Source organism: Girardinichthys multiradiatus, chromosome 11 (assembly GCF_021462225.1).
Source record: "Girardinichthys multiradiatus isolate DD_20200921_A chromosome 11, DD_fGirMul_XY1, whole genome shotgun sequence".
Taxonomy (NCBI): Eukaryota; Metazoa; Chordata; class Actinopteri; order Cyprinodontiformes; family Goodeidae; genus Girardinichthys; species Girardinichthys multiradiatus.
The window spans coordinates 30923526-30942786 of record NC_061804.1 but is presented as its reverse complement, the minus strand read 5'-3'; the positions used below and the strand labels follow the sequence as shown (position 1 = coordinate 30942786).

The 19261-nt window shown below is 42.0% G+C and overlaps 1 protein-coding gene across 1 annotated transcript in view; it reads right to left on the bottom strand.

Moving 5' to 3' along the window:
• Positions 1-18668, bottom strand: part of LOC124876153 (roundabout homolog 2-like) — a 166683-nt gene extending 148015 nt beyond the window's left edge. Inside the window, exons 1-2 of the mRNA XM_047378688.1 lie at positions 18128-18668; positions 7966-8292 (exon numbers count right to left, since the gene is read on the bottom strand). Coding sequence (XP_047234644.1) covers positions 7966-8292; positions 18128-18182 — 382 coding nt within the window. The 5' untranslated portion in view covers positions 18183-18668. The remainder of the gene's footprint in view (positions 1-7965; positions 8293-18127) is intronic.
• Between the last annotated feature and the right edge of the window lie 593 nt (positions 18669-19261).

Here is a 19261-nt window from a genome sequence, read left to right as displayed (position 1 = left end):
TTCCAGCTCCTCTGTTTCCTTTACCTCTTGGTTATTCTAGATTTCTTATGTTTTGGTTATTTTATCTTAGTCTATTGTTCTGCTTAGGTCTATGTTTCTCTTTATTGGTTAATCAGTTCCACCTGTCCCTTCAGCCTCCCTGTCTCCTTGCCACACCTGTTCTGTGTCTTTTTGATTATCTCCTCTCACGTCTCACTGTATATTAGTTGGTCTGTGCTCTTTGTTCCCGGCTGGTTCCTCTGTTTGTTCACACTCTGTTCTGCCTGTTCGCTCACGTTCGCTACCGTCGTTCATGCCATGTTCCTGCAATGTTACAGATTTTTGTAAGTTTTTTGGATCCAGACTCTGGTCAGTACCTGCAGTGTGTTTTTGTTACGTTTTGATATTTTTTGAATAAAGCTCTGGATTTCACAATGCTGCTACCAAGCTCTTGTCTGCGCTTTGGTGACACTTTCAACTTTACATAATTGTGGCCTACATGGAAAATAGTATGGACACCACTGCTTCAGAATATCCAGAATGTAAATATGCACTTAGCAATGCTTACTGTACTAGTTGATAAACAGTTGATCAAAAGACGCTAAAGGCAGCTTTAAATTTCAACTCTTTAATCATTTTGTTTTTGTCTAGAAGTTTCAGTGTAATCCTGCTTAACTCCATAACTGTGTAACATCAACTTCTCTCTGTCAAATTCAATTCAAATTCAAAAATACTTTATTAATCCCAAATGGAAATTAAATGTTGTTGTAGCTCATTATGAAGGTTTCTTCAAAGAGCCGTTGTAGATGCTGATGGCTGTGGACAGGAAGCATCTCCTGTAGCGCTCTGTCTTACAGCAGATCTGAAGAAGCCTCTGACTGAAGATACTCTGTTGTTGTAGGACAGTCTGATGGAGAGAATGTTCAGGGTTCTCCATAATGTTCTTCATTTAATGAAGAATCCATCTTTGCACAATGATCTCTAGAGGTTCCAGAGGAGTCCCCAGAACAGAGCCAGCCTTCTTTATCAGCTTGTTGAGCTTTTTTAAGTCGCTGGTGCTGATGCTGCTTCCCCAGCAGATGATGGACCAAAGGACCTAAGCTTCCTCAAGAAGTACAGTCTGCTCTGTCCCTTTTTGTAGATGGCTTTACAGTTGCATCTCCACTCCAATCTGTTGTCCAGGTGAACACCGAGGTATTTATACTCCTCCACCACCTCCACCTCTTCTTCCATGAGGGAAATAGTTTTTGAATTATTTCTGTTTCTCTTAAAATCTACAATCATCTCCTTTGTTTTAGTCATGTTCAAGATGAGATGACTGTTTCCATACCATGCCACAAAGCAGTCCACCAGCTCCCTGTACTCAGCTTCTTGTCCATCTCTGATCCACCCCACAACTGCAGAATCATCTGAGTATTTCTGCAGATTACATGAGTCTGTCTTGTATTGGAAGTCTGAGGTGTACACAGTAAAAAGGAATGGTGGGAGTACAGTCCCCTGTGGTGCTCCTGTGCTGCTGACTACCTGGTTAGACTCACAACCCTTCAGTCTCACAAACTGTGGTCTGTTTGTCAGGTAGTTTTTGATCCAGGAGATTGTTGAGGCCTCCACCTGAGTCTTCTGGAGTTTCTGACAAAGCAAATCAGGTTGGATTGTGTTAAATGCACTGGAGAAATCTAAGAACATGATCCTCAAAGTGCTGCTGGCTTTGTCCAGATGACAGTGGGTTGTTGAAGCAGGTGAATGATGGCATCTTCAACTCCAACTCCACAGCGATAAGCAAACTGAAGGGGGTCCTGATAGTTTATTGTTTGCTTATTCAGGTGGGCCAACAGGAGTCTCTCTAGGACCTTCATGATATGGAATGTCAGGGCAAGAGGTCTATAGTCATTGAGGACTGATGGGTGAACTTTATTTGGCACTGGAACAAGACAGGAGGTCTTCCACAACACCGGAACCTTCTTCTGGGCCAGGCTAAGTTTGAAGAGGTGCTGCAGAATCCCACAGAGCTGCTCTGCACAGGCCTTCAGGACTCTAAGGCTGACATGATCTGGACCTGCAGCCTTATTCCGATTCAGTCTCTCCAGTTTCATCTTCACCTGACTTCTTGAGACACACAGGTGGAAGGGCGTGGCAAAGGAAGCATCAGCATCTTCTGATATGGTTGAAGGTAAACATGTAGAAGCAGAAGGGTCTAGGGCTGAGGTGGAAGATAAAACATTTGAGATGTTACTGGACAGCTGTGGGTCCTGTGGGTCAAAGGAGGGTGAGATGTCTGTTTGGCTGTGAGCAGGAGAGGAGAATGCTGAGCTTGTTTCTGAACTGAACCTATTGATGAATGTGTTCAGTTCATTGGCTCTGTCCAGACCTCCATCGGTCTGATCATCCTTCTGCTTGAAGCCTGTGATCTTCTTCATCCCAGACCACACGTCTGATATTGTTTTGCCGGAGCTTGCTCTCCAGTTTCCTCTTGTACACCACCTTGCTGTCTGTTATCTTGACTTTAAGTTGCTTCTGTATATTCCTCAATAATTATCTGTCTCCCTCTCTGAAGGCTCTTTTTTTCTTGTTAAGCAGGTCCTTCAGGTCACTGGTGATCCAGGGTTTGTTACAGGGGTAGCATCTCACGGTTCTGGTGGGGATGATGTTATCCACAAATAAGTTTATATAGTCGGTTACACACTCAGTTATGGCATTGATGTCCTCTGCATGTGGCTGGCACAGTGTGTCCCAGTCTGTAGCCTCAAAGCAACCTTGCATAGCTTCTTCAGCTTCCTGTGACCATTTTCTCACAGTCCTCTTTGTTGCCGGTTCCCTTTGAACAAGAGGCTTATATTTCGAGCAGAGAAAAACAAGATTGTGATCGGATTTTCCTAGAGGACGTCTTGCTGTAGAGATGTATGAGTCCTTGACATTTGCATAAAACAAATCCAATGTTTTGTTTTCTCTGGTAGAGCAGCAGACAAACTGTTGAAACATTGGAAGTGTAGCACAGAGTGAAGTATGGTTAAAATCACCAGAAATTGCCACAAAAGCATTGGGGTTTTGGGCCTGTAGATTAGCAACAACTGAGCTGATGGCATCACATGCAGTGTCGGCAACAGCGGAAGGTGGAACGTATACTGTTGCCAAAATAACACTGGTGAACTCTCTGGGTAAATAATATGGACAAAAACTTACTGCCAACAGTTCAATATCTGGACTGCAGAGACGACACCTCACAGTAACATGTCCTGGATTACACCAACTGTTGTTCACAAGTACTGCCAGTCCACCTCCTTTACATTTGCCGCTCCTCTTTAAATCTCAGTCTGCTCGTATGGTTAAAAAGCCCGGCAGAGAGATGCTGGAATCTGGGATATGATCCTGCAGCCATGTCTCAGTAAAACACATATTACTGCATCCCCATTACTCTGGCTGGGTCCTTTGTAGGGCTTGGAGTTCATCCAACTTGTTTCCTAACGATCTCACATTGCCCATCATAATCGATGGAAGAGATGGTTTGAACTTCCTCCTTCTCTCTCTTCTCTTTGCTCCTGCTCTGCATCCACGGCGTCTCCTTTTCAACTCATGAGGGATTTGGGGTTGTAGTTGAAGTATTATTTGAGCTTTTGAGATATTAATCAGCTGCTCCCGGTTGTAAGAAACAACCCCATTGCCATGACAATGCATCATAACAAATGTCCAAAAGTAGAAAAGTATTAGGAAAAATCCACCAAGCTGCACAGCATCTGACACCGGAAAGGACAGTCGTCCAAAAAAAATCAACTGTATCCACTACAAGAGGAAGAGTTCCCAAAAAAAGAATAATGCAGAATCAAAAATAACAGCTACTCCAACCTGCTGCCACCTTGAGCGGCACAATTCTATAAATACCATATTCCATCATACCATGCTGTGATGTCAAATGTAATACTAATATGAAATTAAAGAACAGATAAGAGAACAGAAAGTGTTTTGTTGTTTTAAAAATAGATCTTAAAGATAAACTATAACTGGATAAAATCAGTATCTCCAAGCTATGGCTTCAGTGATAGAAATTCTCCAACAGAATCTGCAGTTGGTGCACCCTTAGTACAGATAAGAGTGCATCCTACTGTGGTGGCTCTAAACAGCTAAAAATGGGGAATGCATTAGATCTGACTTTCATGACTTTCATAATTATTGATCCCTCAGAATCTCCCCACTCTCCTGAATGGTTCTAAGTACATATATTTGCCCAGATGCAAGCCAATTAATGGCTTCAGGGATGCTGTATGTGACAGTACATCATCCTAGACTCACACAATTTCATCCTTTCCATATTCCAGATGCATCTGCCCCATGGCAAACATTAAAGCTTTATTTTGTATCTACTTTTAGTTGGTGTAGGTTTGGATCATTTTATTTCTCATTTTGTATGTATTACTGTTTAAAAAGCCAAACCTCTCTTGTACTATAGGGGAAAAAAAGCTGATTCCTCGACAAACAATTAAACTGAAAAAAGAATTAAAATTATTTGAGCAGGGACGTACAAATGAGCTTCACTGTCTCTACAAAGAGCCAGTAAATCCCCATAAAATCACTCTTACACAGTCATTGTGTTATCAAATTCAACCTCAATTCAGTCATGAGAATCAGTGAAGCAGCAATAACATTTTCCCTCTTGACACTGTCACTAGAGTTTTGGGTCTCTGATTTCTTTATGAGGGTAGGAAAATTATTCACAACCCCTTAAATGTGATAGGACGGCTCAAGATATTCAAAGTAAATGTGATGTGGAGTGCGGTTTAAATTGAGATTACAGTGAGAGAAGAGTTGCTGTCCTAGTAACTTGACCACGTGAATGTAATCTGTTGACAAATTTGTTAGCCACCCTGGTGAAGATGTGTAAAATGCTTTAAAATAATTCATCTTTTACTGTAATAGTTGCACTGGACATGTTAGAAAAAAAATAAAATTTTTTGAACTGAGAACAATTGTGTCTGTATCTTTATTTCTGGGATAGGTAAACTCACTGCAAGTGGACATTCTTCATTAAGGCTGATGTTAAATAGCTTCTTAAATCACTCAAGTCAGAAAAAAAACAGTCCTTTTTCTTTTTATTTGATATTAAGAACAAGAATCACTAGTCAAAAAAATACTAATGACTCTAAATTAAGATCGGCATAAAAAATCTCAGATAATGTAGCTTATGTTGGGACCCAGCCATGGATTTCAACATTAAACTCCGGTACAGACTTTCCTGAACTTTCAAAATAAATCACATTTAACTGACTTCCAGCAACTGAGGAAAGGGGGGGTAGCAGCAGACTTCCCATGATGCCACTGTCTGAATAAGAGCACCTCCTCTCCAACAAGCCGACCTCTTCCACAAGGCCTTCGAGAGGGACAAGCGCACTGATGTCTCTTTGCTGGCAAACAGACATAAACTCTTCAACTGGATCCAAGGATGTCATACAATCATCGAACATATGCAAAGTTAAGTACGAATGAAATACTGTCTGTGTATCCGGTATTTTCATTCATGAACGGGGAAATTAATTTCTCTCTGAGGCCTGCAGAAGCAAACTGTCCCAGAGAAGTTCCCTACAGATGAGCGGTCTCTACAAAGCCGAGCGGAGCGGTCTCCCAGTCTGGAAGGAAGACAGCAGAAACCCCATCACCGTGGTAACGGTAACGTGCAGTGTGGTTAGCGGACAGAACGGGCCGTCTTTCATCCACAGCCACGGAGGTTAGCTAGAAGCTAACCGTTTGTTCACAGTCCGGCCAACAGAACAGCCGCCACTCCCCACAGCTAAGGAGGTTAGCTGTAGCTAACCATTTAAAGACTGTGGACGTTTCTTCAAACTTCTCCTCCTTGGACAACGTTCCTCAGCACAGTTCATGAGGTTAAGTGTTTGGGCAGAATAACATAGAAGTGATTTAGATTGAAATGATCTAAACATTTTTCATTTTATGAAGTTTGGTTTTGTTTGTGCTGAACTCAGCTATCTTGGTGCTAGCAGACTATCTGCAGCACACGTACTCAGGTTGTGTTCTTTGTGTGTTCTTAAAGTGATCATAACGCGCCGTCCGCGCTTATGCATTTTAACCCTTTTATTAATGGTATTTTTAAAGGTGTGTGTTTGAATCTGGTGCTAAGCTAGCAACTTATTTGTTAGCTTAACTGCTAACAGCTAATGACGTGTGCTTGCTGCTAAATAATATTTACCCAGAAAGGTTTAGTTTTCAATCCAGTAAATAATGTGTCCCTAACACCATTTTACTAAATTTGATAACTAAGTAAACACCATTAAGCCCCATTTCTCCAGAAAGATTTGGCTCATTTCCAAAATACTCCCTTAATAATATTTCTTCAAATATTATTTTAATAAATAAAGGCAGCTAATTAGACACTGTTGAGAAATGGTCATCCAGAAGGTTGGTTTTATTCAGCAGATCATTCTTTAAAACATTATTTTATTAAAATAATATTTTATCTGATCTTGCATTGTGAATGGTTGTCTAAACGTTTGCTGATTATTGCCTAAGTTGGTTCCAAGACTAACTTAACTTCATTTCCAAATTCTTCAAGATAATCCTTGGTTCTCAAACAAATAACATTGCATGGTAATGTTGCATCACTCTTTCGGTCATGGTTCTCAATCATCTTTGATCAACTTGTTTATATTGTACATGGCCCATTAGTCTTCATTATTCTTTAATTCTGCTGGGTAGTTTAGTTGGATTGTTTTAGCATAGTAAAGAGTTTGTTGATTGAAATATGTTTGACTTTGAGTTAACTTATTTTTGTTAATAAGTTCTTGTATTTTAAGAAATTGTGTGAATTAATTCCATATATGTGCAGAGTTTTGCTGTTCAATAATGTCAGAGCTCGTCTCACACCTTTCTATTTTGTCCTAATACCATCGCCTTAGTGGGCTGGTATTCACAGGACAACCCTTAACAGACCGAAATATTATTTGATAAAATATTAATATTAAATATTAAATAATATTCTCAGATTCATAATCCCAACACTTAAATTCAATCAGGTTAATGGTTCTTATCACTTCTTTTGTTTTTTGTTTTTTCCAGTTCATTATTTCCATATAAAAACACAAACACAATCTTAGTAGGTGGCAAAAAAGCCACAGTAAGAACATCAATATGCAAACCAATTTCTTTTCTTCACAAAAAAGCTGGTTTAATTTTTAAACTATAGTGAAATCATCAGTTCATTACTCCGTATTTGTTTTGTGATAAGCAAAGATATGAATACCAGGACAAAAGAATGTTTTTACAAAAGAATGTTTTTTGTAAATTTAAAACCAACCAATATGCTTTGGCCTACAATTCCCACAGAGAGCAGGAAACAGACAATCTTTGTTTTTATGCGCATGCATGTATGTTAGTGTGTGAATCCGAGCGTATGTGCATGTGCACATCTTGTTCATGGCAAGAAATCAGCTCAGTTTAGCACATAATGGAAATGTGAATAGCCCAGAGCGCCTTTCTCCCACACAGGGAGAGATCTGGCTGGGAGCTGGCTGTATCTTTCCAACTCCAAACAGTGAAAGGGAGTTAGCTAGGTTAAAATCCTGCCCTCTTCTCGCTTTCTCCCCGGAGCAGTTCACAGCTTTGCCCATACATTACTCAAACAGGTCATCCAAACAGGTCTCACCAGCAGCCTGAAAAACAGATTCACACACACATGCATATGCTCGCGTGTTGAGCATATACACAAGCGCTCTTAGGTTCAGCTGAAAAGGTGAGGTTGCGTGTATTATGATAGATGACACCTTCCATGGATCCTGTAACACAACTGCTCCAACGTGTTACGCTTAATTTAACAGGAACTCAACCTTTTCCTAATGCAACGTTTACACATTTTCATACACCCCATAAAAGGTTACCTTACTTTACATATCCCGTAGGACCATTTTCCTGCAATGCACCACTGACACCTGACTGACTGTGGTAGAACCATTTGGCTAAAGGAACATGATGAAAAATCTAACTTACGTGCCACTTCTAAAGATGCATTCCGGCTCACGGCCTCTCCCAGATAGTTTCGAGCAACACACACGTAGTTGCCGTCGTCTGGTTTGCTGCGTCGTCCATGGACGATGCGTAGGAAGAAAAGGGACCCGCTGGGCAGCAGCATTCGATGGGAACGGGGATTCTCACGGTCTGTCTCAACACGCTCCCCATCTTTATACCATTCCACAGTGGGAGTGGGACGGCCTTCTGCTTTACAGTTGAGGGTGGCTGGCTCACCTTTGGATACGATAAGGTCAGAAGGGTGTTCAACGATGCGAGGAGGGGAATCTTCCTGGCGAAGACGGGACCCTGAAAGGGAGACAAAAAAGTAAAATGTCCTGTTGAAGCAATAAGTTTTAATCCAATCTCATAGCAAAAATTAAAATAGGCATAATACAAGGCTAGCTCTTATGTTTTCCGATAGTTTCACTGTTTACAAACAGAAATCTGTGTGGCATACATATGTATTGACTCAGGAGGGAAACACCTTTTACTGCATTTAGAGACTGAATTTTGCCCAATTTTCTACCTAAAGCATCTGTGGACAGACACTTTCCAGTCTTGCCATAGCTCCTTGAAATGAAATGATTGACTAATACAGGCGTGACAAATTTCACAAGAAAATTCCAACACACTTATTCACAGGTAAAATTTAAAGAAAGGAGTAATGGGACTACATGCATTTTTAGATATAGATTTACTTATCTATAAGTAGTATTACATTGATAGTCATGTATCATATTTCTTCATCATTGGACTGCAAATCTACAGCAAATTGAAGCTGTGATTAGCAGAATAAAACTAAACCATAATTGCAGTCCTTTAAAAGTAACTTGATCAATGTTAGATTTTCATTTAAGAGTGGCTGTTTCACCACATGGAAGCTTCCGTATTTACTTTCACAGATAAGAGCTGAAAAGTCATTACAACTCATTAGCTTTTCCATTAACACATTCCATCAGACACTGACATCATCCAAAATGTCGTCTCAGCAGGTTTATTGCATCAGACTACATTTCTCACTTTCTACAGTAACACCAGGGGATAAACAAAGCTTACACTTTTCTTTCATCTCCGACCTTTACATTGATGTCTTATAATGTATTTTAATGGTAGTTTTCTAATTGTTAATCCTTAAAGATCACTATAACAAAGTCTGATTTAAACGAAAACTATGATTTATAACCATACCTTTAACTAAATTTAGATCAAATTTTTAATCAACACCACAAAGAAATGACTGTGATGTAAGAGCACAGTTTGTTTATGGAGGTGACAACAAACCAGCTCTCATCTCTTGTATTGTACATGAGCACATTGTAAAACTTTGCTCTGTGTTGGTGTGTGTGCTAACAATTGAAAGTGTGATATTTTAGCTGCTAAAGTAGACTTATAAGGCAAAGTAATAAATAAGATATAAATACATGTTGACAAACAGCATTCCATTAGCCTAAAACATAGGGTGAACCAAGGTGATGAGCTTTGTTTTAAAAAAATGCTTTTAAAACATTGTGTACAATACATCTTCCTCACTTGTGCAGATCCATAAATCATGCAAAAACAAACAGACTTTTCTCGAACACTGACTTTGTCCCATATGTTGTCTGCGGTGACACTTTTCAGACTGAAGCTGTAAGACGGCGGAATTTAAATGAGTTTATTTAAGTTGTTTGGGGCACACTGGCTCAGTGGTTGGTAACTGTCAGCTAACAGCAGGCAGGTCTTGTGGGGTCCTGTCAGTCTTTTGGTCTTGTGATGGACTGGCACTGTGTAAAGGGAATTTGCCTGTTTTCTGCACAAGTCATGCTCCGCGCAACCCTTTGATCATGAATGTAAATAAGCGAGGACATAACAGGCAGACTGACGTTTTTATGCCCTAAAATATATGTTTCTTGCATGAACGTGTGGGGTATAAAAAGAAAAAAAACAATGATTTTGACGATTTGAAAATTCTCCAAATGAATTAATGGTGTTTGTAGCACATTTTTATAGCAAAAAAGTGGCTTGCCTATAGTAGTGACCACTAGAGACTCCTAAAGATGAATGTAAGACTTCTTTTTCTTGCACGTTTGTGTTTAAGGGGAACTGTCCATGGTACTGAAGCAGAAAATCAAAGGCTCTCATAAGAAAATAGGCTTCTTTTGGGATTATAAGCAAATGCACACTGATAGATGTCAATTTAAGTTGACAGAAAACTTAAAGATGCATCAAAGCATTTTTGTTGTTGTTTGATGAACATAAGTGTAAAGGTCTATTTGCAAAGGCAATTTCAGACCAAATTTTAAATCAGCCAGTTTTTAAAATGATACATAAGGTCAAGATAGATACCCTAGCCCCTATTCACAAAGATCATGTGTCCTCTCAAAGAGCTTCTATCTTTGCCTAAAAATCCTGGCAAGGAGTTTAGCTTAATAGTGATTCAGGTAGTTACTGGGAGAATCTTAGAGAGGAGGTGTGGTTGACCCTGTCGCTAGGTGTGACGTTTTCTTCTAAGAGCTGTGATTGGTTGTTAAAAAAAATAAAGTAAAACAAAAAGCAAATGCACTCTTGTTAATCAATGGAGATAATATTCATCATAGAATTTAGACTGAATTAAGAAATGATGTCATGATGATGAAACTTAGTAAACTTATGTGTACATTCCATGCTGGTCATTTTCTTACTTCATCTATGTCATATTATTGTGTACATTCACCTGTCAGCATTTTACTGTGATTACTTTCCTGTCCTCTCCTTGAACCGCCACCTTAGCATGGTGGAGAGGTTTGAGTGCTCGAATGATCCTAGAGGCTATGTTGTCTGGGGCTTAAATCCCCCTGATTGGGTGTCCCATGGCTAACAGGCTCTGGGTGATGAGTCAGACAAAGAGCAGTTCAAGACACCTTCATAAGGACCACAAAATTGAGGCACGTGACGTTGCCCGATACGGCGGAGCCGGGCTCTGATCCTGGAGCCAGGCCTGGGTTCGGGACTCGTCGGAGAGCGCCTGGTGTCTGGGTTGCTCCCAGTGAGACCCAGCCAGGCCAAGCACAAACAAGAAAAGCGAGGCCATCCCCCACTGGGCCCACCACCTACAGGGGGAACCATGAGGGACCTGTGCAAAGAGAATCGGTCAGCGGACGAAGGTGGAGACCGCGACGACCCGAACGCCAGATGCTTAGGCTGGCTCTAGGGATGTGGAATGTCACCGCGCTGGGGGGAAGGAGCCTGAGCCTGTGCAGGAGGTCAAGAGATATCGATTAGAAATAGTCGGGCTCACCTCCACGCACTGAAACCCGGCTCCTTGTGGAATTTCTTCTACACTGAAGTGGCCCGCAGAGAGAGGCGGCAAGCTGGGGTGGGTTTGCTTGTTGCTCCCCAGCTCAGCCGTCTCGTGTTGGGGTTTATCCTGGTGGATGAGGTCGCATTCCTGGGTCTTCGGGTTGGGGACAGGTCTCTGGCTGTCGTTTTGGCCTACAGGCCGAGTGGTAGTGCGGAGTACCCGACATTCTTGGTGTCCCTGTAGGGGTGCTGCATAGTGCCCCTCCCAGGGACTCCGTTATTCTGCTGGGGGACTTCAATGCCCACGTGGGGAATGACAGTGACACCTGGAGAGGCATGATTGGGAGGAATGGCCTCCCCAATCTGAATCCGAGTGCGTTTCATTATTGAACTTCTGTGCCAGTCACAGATTGTCCATAATGAACACCATGTTCAAGCATAAGGGTGTTCATCAGTGTACTTGGCACCAGGACACCCTAGGCAGGAGGTCGATAATTGACTTTGTTGTCATGTCTTCAGACCTTCGGCTGCATGTTTTGGACACTCGGGTAAAGAGAGGGGCTGAGCTGTCCACTGATCACCACCTGGTGGTGAGTTGGATCCGCTGGAAGAGGAGGAAGCCGGACTGACTTGGCAGGCCCAAGCGTATAGGGAGGAGAGGGTCTGCTGGAAACGTCTGGCAGAGCCCTCAGCCAGGAATGTATTCAACTCCCACTTCTGGGATAGCTTTGACCAGATTTCGGGGGAGGTTGGAGATATGGAGTCCGAGAGGACCATATTCTCTGCATCTGTTGTTGATGCGCACCCATAGCTGTGGCCGTAAGGTCTGCGATGCCTGTCGCGGTGGCAATCCCCGAAACCCGTGGTGGACACCGGCAGTAAGGGATGCTGTCAAGCTGAAGAAGCAGTCCTATCAGCTGTGGTTGGCTTGTAGGACTCCTGAAGCAGCTGATGGGTACCGTGAGGCCAATTGTGCCACAGCCTGGGCTGTGTCAGAGGCAAAAACCCGTGCCTGGGAGGAGTTCGGTGAGGCCGTGGAGAGGGACTACCGGTTGGCCTCGAAGCAATTCTGGCAAACCGTCCAGTGCCTCAGGAGGGGGAAGCAGTGCTTCGCCAACACTGTTTACAGTGGGGGTGGGGAGCTGCTGACCTCGAGGATCTCCTCAATCCTACCATTATGCATTCCCTGGTGGAAGCAGAGGCTGGAGATTCGGGGTTGGACTTTTTCATCACCCAGCTCATGGTTGACATGCCTCCTCAACATTGCGTGGCAGTTGGGGACAGTCCCTCTGGACTGGCAAGCCAGGGTGGTGTTCCCCTTTCAGAAGAAGGGTGACTGGATATTGTGTTCCAGCTATACGGGGATCACACTCCTCAGCCTCCCTGGTAAGGCCTATGCCAGGGTATTGGAGAGGATAGTCCGGCCAATAGTCGAACTTTGGCTTCAGAAGGAGCAGTGGGGTTTTCATCCCGGCTGTGAAACATTGGACCTGCTCTACACCCTCTGCAGGGTACCGGAGGGTTCATGGGAGTTTGCCCAACCGGGCCACATTTGTTTTGTGGACCTGGAGAAGCCATTCGATTGTGTCCCTCATGGTGCCCTGTGGGGGGTGCTCCAGGAGTATGGAGTCGTGGGCCCTTCCCAGAGGCCATCCGGTGTCTGTACAAGCGGAGCGGGAGTCGGACCTGTTCCTGGTGCATGTTGGACACCGGCAGGGCTGCCCTTTGTCACAGGTCCTGTTCATAACTTTTATGGACAGGATTTCTAGGCACAGCCAAGGGCCAGAGGGGATCTGGTTTGGGGACCGGTGGTTTTTGTCTCTTCATTTTGCAGATGATGTGGTCCTGCTGGCCTCCCTCTATCCAAGACCTACAGCATGCACTGGGGCAGTTTGCAGTCGAGTTGAAGTGGCTTGGATGAAGGTCAGCTTCTCCAAGTCCGAGGTCATGGTTCTTGACCAGAAAAGGGTGGCTTGTCCTCTTCAGGTTAGAGGGGAGTTTCTGCCTCAAGTGGAGGAGTTCAAGTATCTTGGGGTCTTGCTCACCAGTGAGGGGAGAATGGAGCAAGAGATCAACAGACTGATCAGTATGGCTACCACAGTAATGGGGACGCTGGTCTGTTGTGGTGAAGAGATAGCTGAGCCGAAAGCATAGCTCTCGATTGCCCAGTTGGTCTACGTTCATACCCTAACCTATGGCAATGAACTTTGGGTCAGGAGCAAAAGAACGAGATCCCGGATGTAAGTGGCTGAAATGAGCTTCCTCTGTAGGGTGGCCGGGCACTCCCTAAGAAATAGGTTGAGAAGCTCAGGCCATCCGGGAGGAGCTCAGAGTAGAGCCACTGCTCCTCCACATCGAGAGGATCCAGTTGAGGTGGTTCGGGTATCTATACCGAATGCCAACTGGACGCCTTCCTCGGGAGGTGTTCCAGGCACGTCCCACCGAGAGGAGGCCCAGGGGATGGCCCAGGACACACTGGAGGGACTATGGCTCTCAGCTGGCCTGGGAACGCCTCTCCCTGGAGGAGCTGGAGGAAGTGTCTAGGGAGAGGGAAGTCTGGGTGTCTCTATTGAGTCTGCTGCCCCCGCGACCCGGTCCCGGATGAAGCGGAAGACGATGAGTATGAGTATGAGTATGAGTACAAGTACAAGTACTTTCTTGTATAAAGAGGTTTGATTTGGTAAATGGTTCACAACAAAATGAAGAAAAATAGGTTGAGAAAACCGAACGGGACAGAACGGGCTGGTGAAGGAGAACAGTGTTGAAGGTAAATTTGGTCCTGGGATCACGGTGCAAATAATGAGGCAGACTTGGGAGCACATTGCTGAGCAGATGTTTTAGTTCTGTTTGTTCCCTCTGCTTATATGCACCAGCCTTAACAGTAGAACTCCCAGGGCCGTCGAATTGACGGTTTTGAAAGTTTGACAAGCCATAGCTCTGGTTTATTAAAACTCTTATCTTCATGGTATCCTGACTTTTTCTAAACCTGTCTTTTGCCTATGTCTCTTTATAAAAATAAAAATAAAGTTGATAAAAGATCTAAGTATTTCTACCTCTAACTACCACAGCTGCTATTTTGACGGCCCTATTAATTACATTGATTTTTTTGGATGGCACTGTGTGGACAGTGGTAGGGGAGGAAGAAAGTAGAGGGAGGCGTCAGAGCCAGAACGCATTGACAGAGCGCCAGATCCAAGATGCCCAGATCGCATTCCTCTTCGTGGTGGATGCCGAAATGCTTATCCACGTTCAGGGCTGCACTATGGCTGAGGCCCGCAGAGTTTTAGGAGATGATTCCTCCTCGGACATGAGTGTGGATGAGCTGAAGGCATTTTTAACACTAGTTTATGTCCGCGAAGTGAAAGGGGGCCGTAACATGGAGCTGTCCAGCTTTTGGTCAGATTAGTAAAGCTTTTTTTTTAAATATACCTGATACTCTGTATTATTTTTCAGTACTATTTATAAATAATAATTGTAAAACATAATAGGTTTTGATCAAATACTATCATTAATTCTTGTCAAAACCCACATTTTATAGCGTTAATGCGATGACGTCATCACCGCCCTCACATCCAGAATGCTCGCCGTCAAATTGACGGGCTCGGATGTTCTAGTAGTGTTAGAATTCTGGGAGTCCTAGTGTTAAATGGGAGCAGTGCTGGTACCTCCTGTAGTCCAAACTTCTCTGTAGGCAGGTGGGTGACTATTTAGGCTATGGCTGTTGACATAGCCTATGGCTGTAAAATACAGCACATACTTCACTTCATTTAAATCTTCCTTCTATATATATATATATAGTGTTAAATTATTGTACTGTATTTCATCTAGAGTGTATGTTTATTTATATATAGTCAGTCAGTCAGTCATTTTCTACCGCTTATTCCATAGTGGGTCGCAGGGGAGCTGGTGCCTATCTCCAGCAGTCTACAGGCAAGAGGTGGGGTTCACCCTGGACAGGTTGCCAGTCCATCACAGGGCATTATTATTATTATTTATATATATTTTTTTTCCAATTTATTTAAAAAGTTTCTTTTTGAAAGCATTTTACAGTCTGTACTATATTGATTGTAAAAAAAAAAAATGTCACTTTATATTCATGCTTATTCTAATTTTTTTTTTTTTTTTTTTATTCTTCCTAAAATTACCTTACTACTGGTGCACCTTTAAGCAGAATATTAACAAATCAGAACAAACACTGAGTTGATTTCAAGGCCTTTTGCAAAGAATTGCATCTGCCAAGATGTGTAATTCCCTTTTCAGTGTAAACTTCTTCCCTTTCTTTGTCTATTTTTGGTGAAAATCACGCATGAATAATCCTTATTTAGTCCTATCTAACAGAATGTTCTAGCAAATATAACAATGGTGTTACGAATCAAGTGATGATAGGAGTACTGTGAGAACAACTGTGTTTTGATGTACCTCCAGGGGCCACAATTTACAAAGAATCCTAAGACAAAAAGTAGCTACTAGTGATGTCATTTTAGGAAAAGCCTTAGAATTCCTCGAATTCTAAGATTGTTTTTTAGAATTCTCCCTTGGTAAAATAATGGTTATTCAAAAGCAACTCAGGCGAAAAACTATTAAGATTATTGAGGAGGACTCTTAGTGAGACATTCTCCATACAACAGTCAATTAATAAGACGCTACTAGCTTGATTGTGCAGGGATCCACCCTCTAGACAATCGAGTAAAAAGGCACATAATCTTCTATAAGAATCTTAAAATATTAATATTGATGTGAGATAATCTTTAACAATCAGTTTATTTATATCACCAATTCACAACACGCCGTCTCAAGGCATATTACAAAGTCGATTCAGTCTAATCATACAGATTTCAAGTTAGGTACATGCATTCCAGTTGATCCTAAGTGTCAAACAGTGAGCTCAAATTCAGTTTATTATTCAAATTGGTTAATAGTATTTCTATCTAAGGAAACCCAGCCGATTGCATCAAGTCAGTGACTTTCAGCAGTCACTCCTCTTGAATGAGCATGTAGCGACTGTGGTCATTCACTTGCATTGACTTTGCAGCAGTCTCTCATACTGATCATGAATGTTGAGACAGTGGAGAGGAAAACTCACCCTACGAGGAAATGAAAGAGTTTCAGCAGCAGAACAGGAATGTTAAAAATGCACTTTTTTCTCAGTGTGTGTATATAGTTATCTTTTGCACTGTTTTTTGCACACATGTAAAGGTTCATATTTCAAGTTTTAAATCAAAAGTTCATGTCCAATATTAATATATGACTTGAGAATGTTCATAACACATTTTATATACCTTTGTAATGTTATTTGGCCTAATTTTCGCCTATATATATTGTTATGTTTTGCACTGTTTTTTGCACACCCAGAGTCCTAGACTCAAAAAATTACTTGTGATTGTTCAGAACATGTGTAGGCTCACATTTCAAATGTCAAATCAAAACTTCATTAACAATCAGAAAATGTATTCTCATTAAAGCCTTGAAAAACAAATTCGATTTAGCATTTTTCTTCTTTTAAAGAGCTGACAATGCCTTAAAATATGCAATAGTCATTAACCAGTTGTTGGAAAGTCAAGTTCAAGTACCCCTGGCAAGAGGGGCCAAAGTTCTTAGACTTGGGGCATTCCCTGGCCATTTTACAGCCATAATAGCAAATTATGTCAAAATCGGCATTTTAGCCTTGGTTCTTAAACAGTTAAACAAAGTGCATTGAATGGATGAGGACCATCCTTTTAAAAGCAAGAGGGCCAATCACAAGGAACAAAACTCAACACCAAACAACAGCTGAAGTCTGATCAGACATTACAGTATGACCAGCATGGACAGCCTTACTGGTTTGCGGTTATGTAGCCCCATGCTACAGACTGAGATACAGTGTGTTCTAAATCTTCTAGACAGTAGCAATAGTAATTACTACAGTAGCTCATCTGATGGATTCACTTCCTGCTTGCATTAATCAACGTTGTTGCTGGTTCACCACTCTTCATTCCTTGAAACACTTTTGACACCCCAAGAGCAGCAGTAGTGAAGATAATCTGACTGATTCATCTAACCATATATATAACCATATAGATAGATAGATAGATAGATAGATAGATAGATAGATAGATAGATAGATAGATAGATAGATAGATAGATAGATAGATAGAAGCAAGGAAGGAAGGAAGGAAAAGTATAAAATAAATTACTGAAATTCCACATGTTTAGGTTTAAAGCACCGCTGGGATAAAGTTAAAGAAAAGTTGTTGTTTTTTTGTTTTTTTTTTTAATGAAGCTACCACTAATGGCTGAATATGGTCAAACGGTCAAACACGACCTTTGTCAGTGTAATCAACAAGCCTATAGTTTCCTAACAGTATATACATAAACATAGCATAAAATGCATAGTTGCCATTCCAGGTACGACTCCCTTTAAGTTAAAATATAACAGTTAGACCATCATGTAGACCACAAGAATAGTAAAGCAAAGGTTAAAACGATTCTAGGAACACATAAGACAAAAAATGACATTGAAAAAATATTAATTATTTTATTAAATGAAACATAGCAAAAAAAATATTGAAAAAGACAGCTTAAAGGAAGTACCTTTACACGTCATATATGATTTAGTTCTTGTGACAAATGAGTTCCTCTGGAAGGGTCCTCATGAATAAATGAGAGACATTTGTCTAACGAAGCCATTGAAGAGTTGGCCTACAGCAACATCCTACATCAGGAGCAAAATCAGCCAACTATAACGCGCTGTGCGTCGGCATCATGGACAATAATTTAGGAGAAACAGCCAAATTCTCTCTAAGGCGCTCAGTTGGTTCTTGCTGCGCTTCAAACTGTGTCTGAGGTCGCATCCTCATCTCTGATTAGTTCACAATGTTAGGAGAAGATACGTGATCAAACTTACCGTCGCTTTGGGTGTACAGAAGTCCACAGAGGAATAGATACTGTAGAGAACCCATTCTGGCATATTGGCTTTGTAAGCTATCAATGCATGAATTCCTTTCCAAGCAACTCAATCAATCAGTTCTGTTTTCGCCTTTGCCAATTCAGCGCGGTGAACTAAAAGAACCACAAAAAAGGCAACAATTCTCAGCCACTAAAAGAAGAGATCAGTCTCATTCATATGTCCGTTCCTCCTCTCCTTCGCCAATAAGAGCGCACCAGTGAACAGAGCTCTCCCGACTCCCCGACACGCTGGCAGTTTCTGTAGTCACCACTTCAAACATCACCACCGACGCCCAGACCGACGCCTCTCCACCTTCCAACGGTTCCGCCGCGCTAACAGCATCCCCTGTGCTTCACCGGCGGTTCCACGCGAGGTGGCCAGTCGCGTCCATCCCCGCGTGGGACAAGTTGAGGGATAAAAGGTTGGAGACGTGATTCAGTCAGAGGTGAGGAGCTGTGCGCGGTGCAGGCGCAGCTCAGCCCCTCCTATCAACTCCGCCGCCCAGGGGTAAAAAATATGTCCCACGATTATAATAAACTATAAATATCCTCAATAAATCTCAGCGGTTGTTAAGATAATACATAACAGCATGATGATGATGGGCTATTGTTTTTATTTATGTTTTCTTTCCGTTTACTTTGACAGAAACAGAATGGGTGAATATCTCCCTCCGTCATTTTAATTGCACAATTACATACATATAGACGACAATACAAGTTTACACATTTACTAAAGCCAGCACTTTCAATGAAGAAAAATTATTATTCTAAAAAGGATGCTCTGGCAATGTGAAACCCTACCTTAACACAAATGTCCCCGAATTTATTCTGATAAAGCTGATGCATCATTTAATTCCAAGAGCCCCTGCATCCTGGTGCACCTTGCAAAAGTATTTTGAACTTTCCCACTTTTTGTCACAAACCAAAACTCTTTTGGTCAACATGCAAAACGCTGTATGTGGCAGAAAGTTAATACTCCATACACAGTCCCTTAAGTGAAACCTGGTGGTGGCATTACAATGCTGTCAGGATGCTTTTTTTTTTTACAGAAACAGGGAAGCAACCCAGAAGTTAAACATGATGGTGGCAGCTC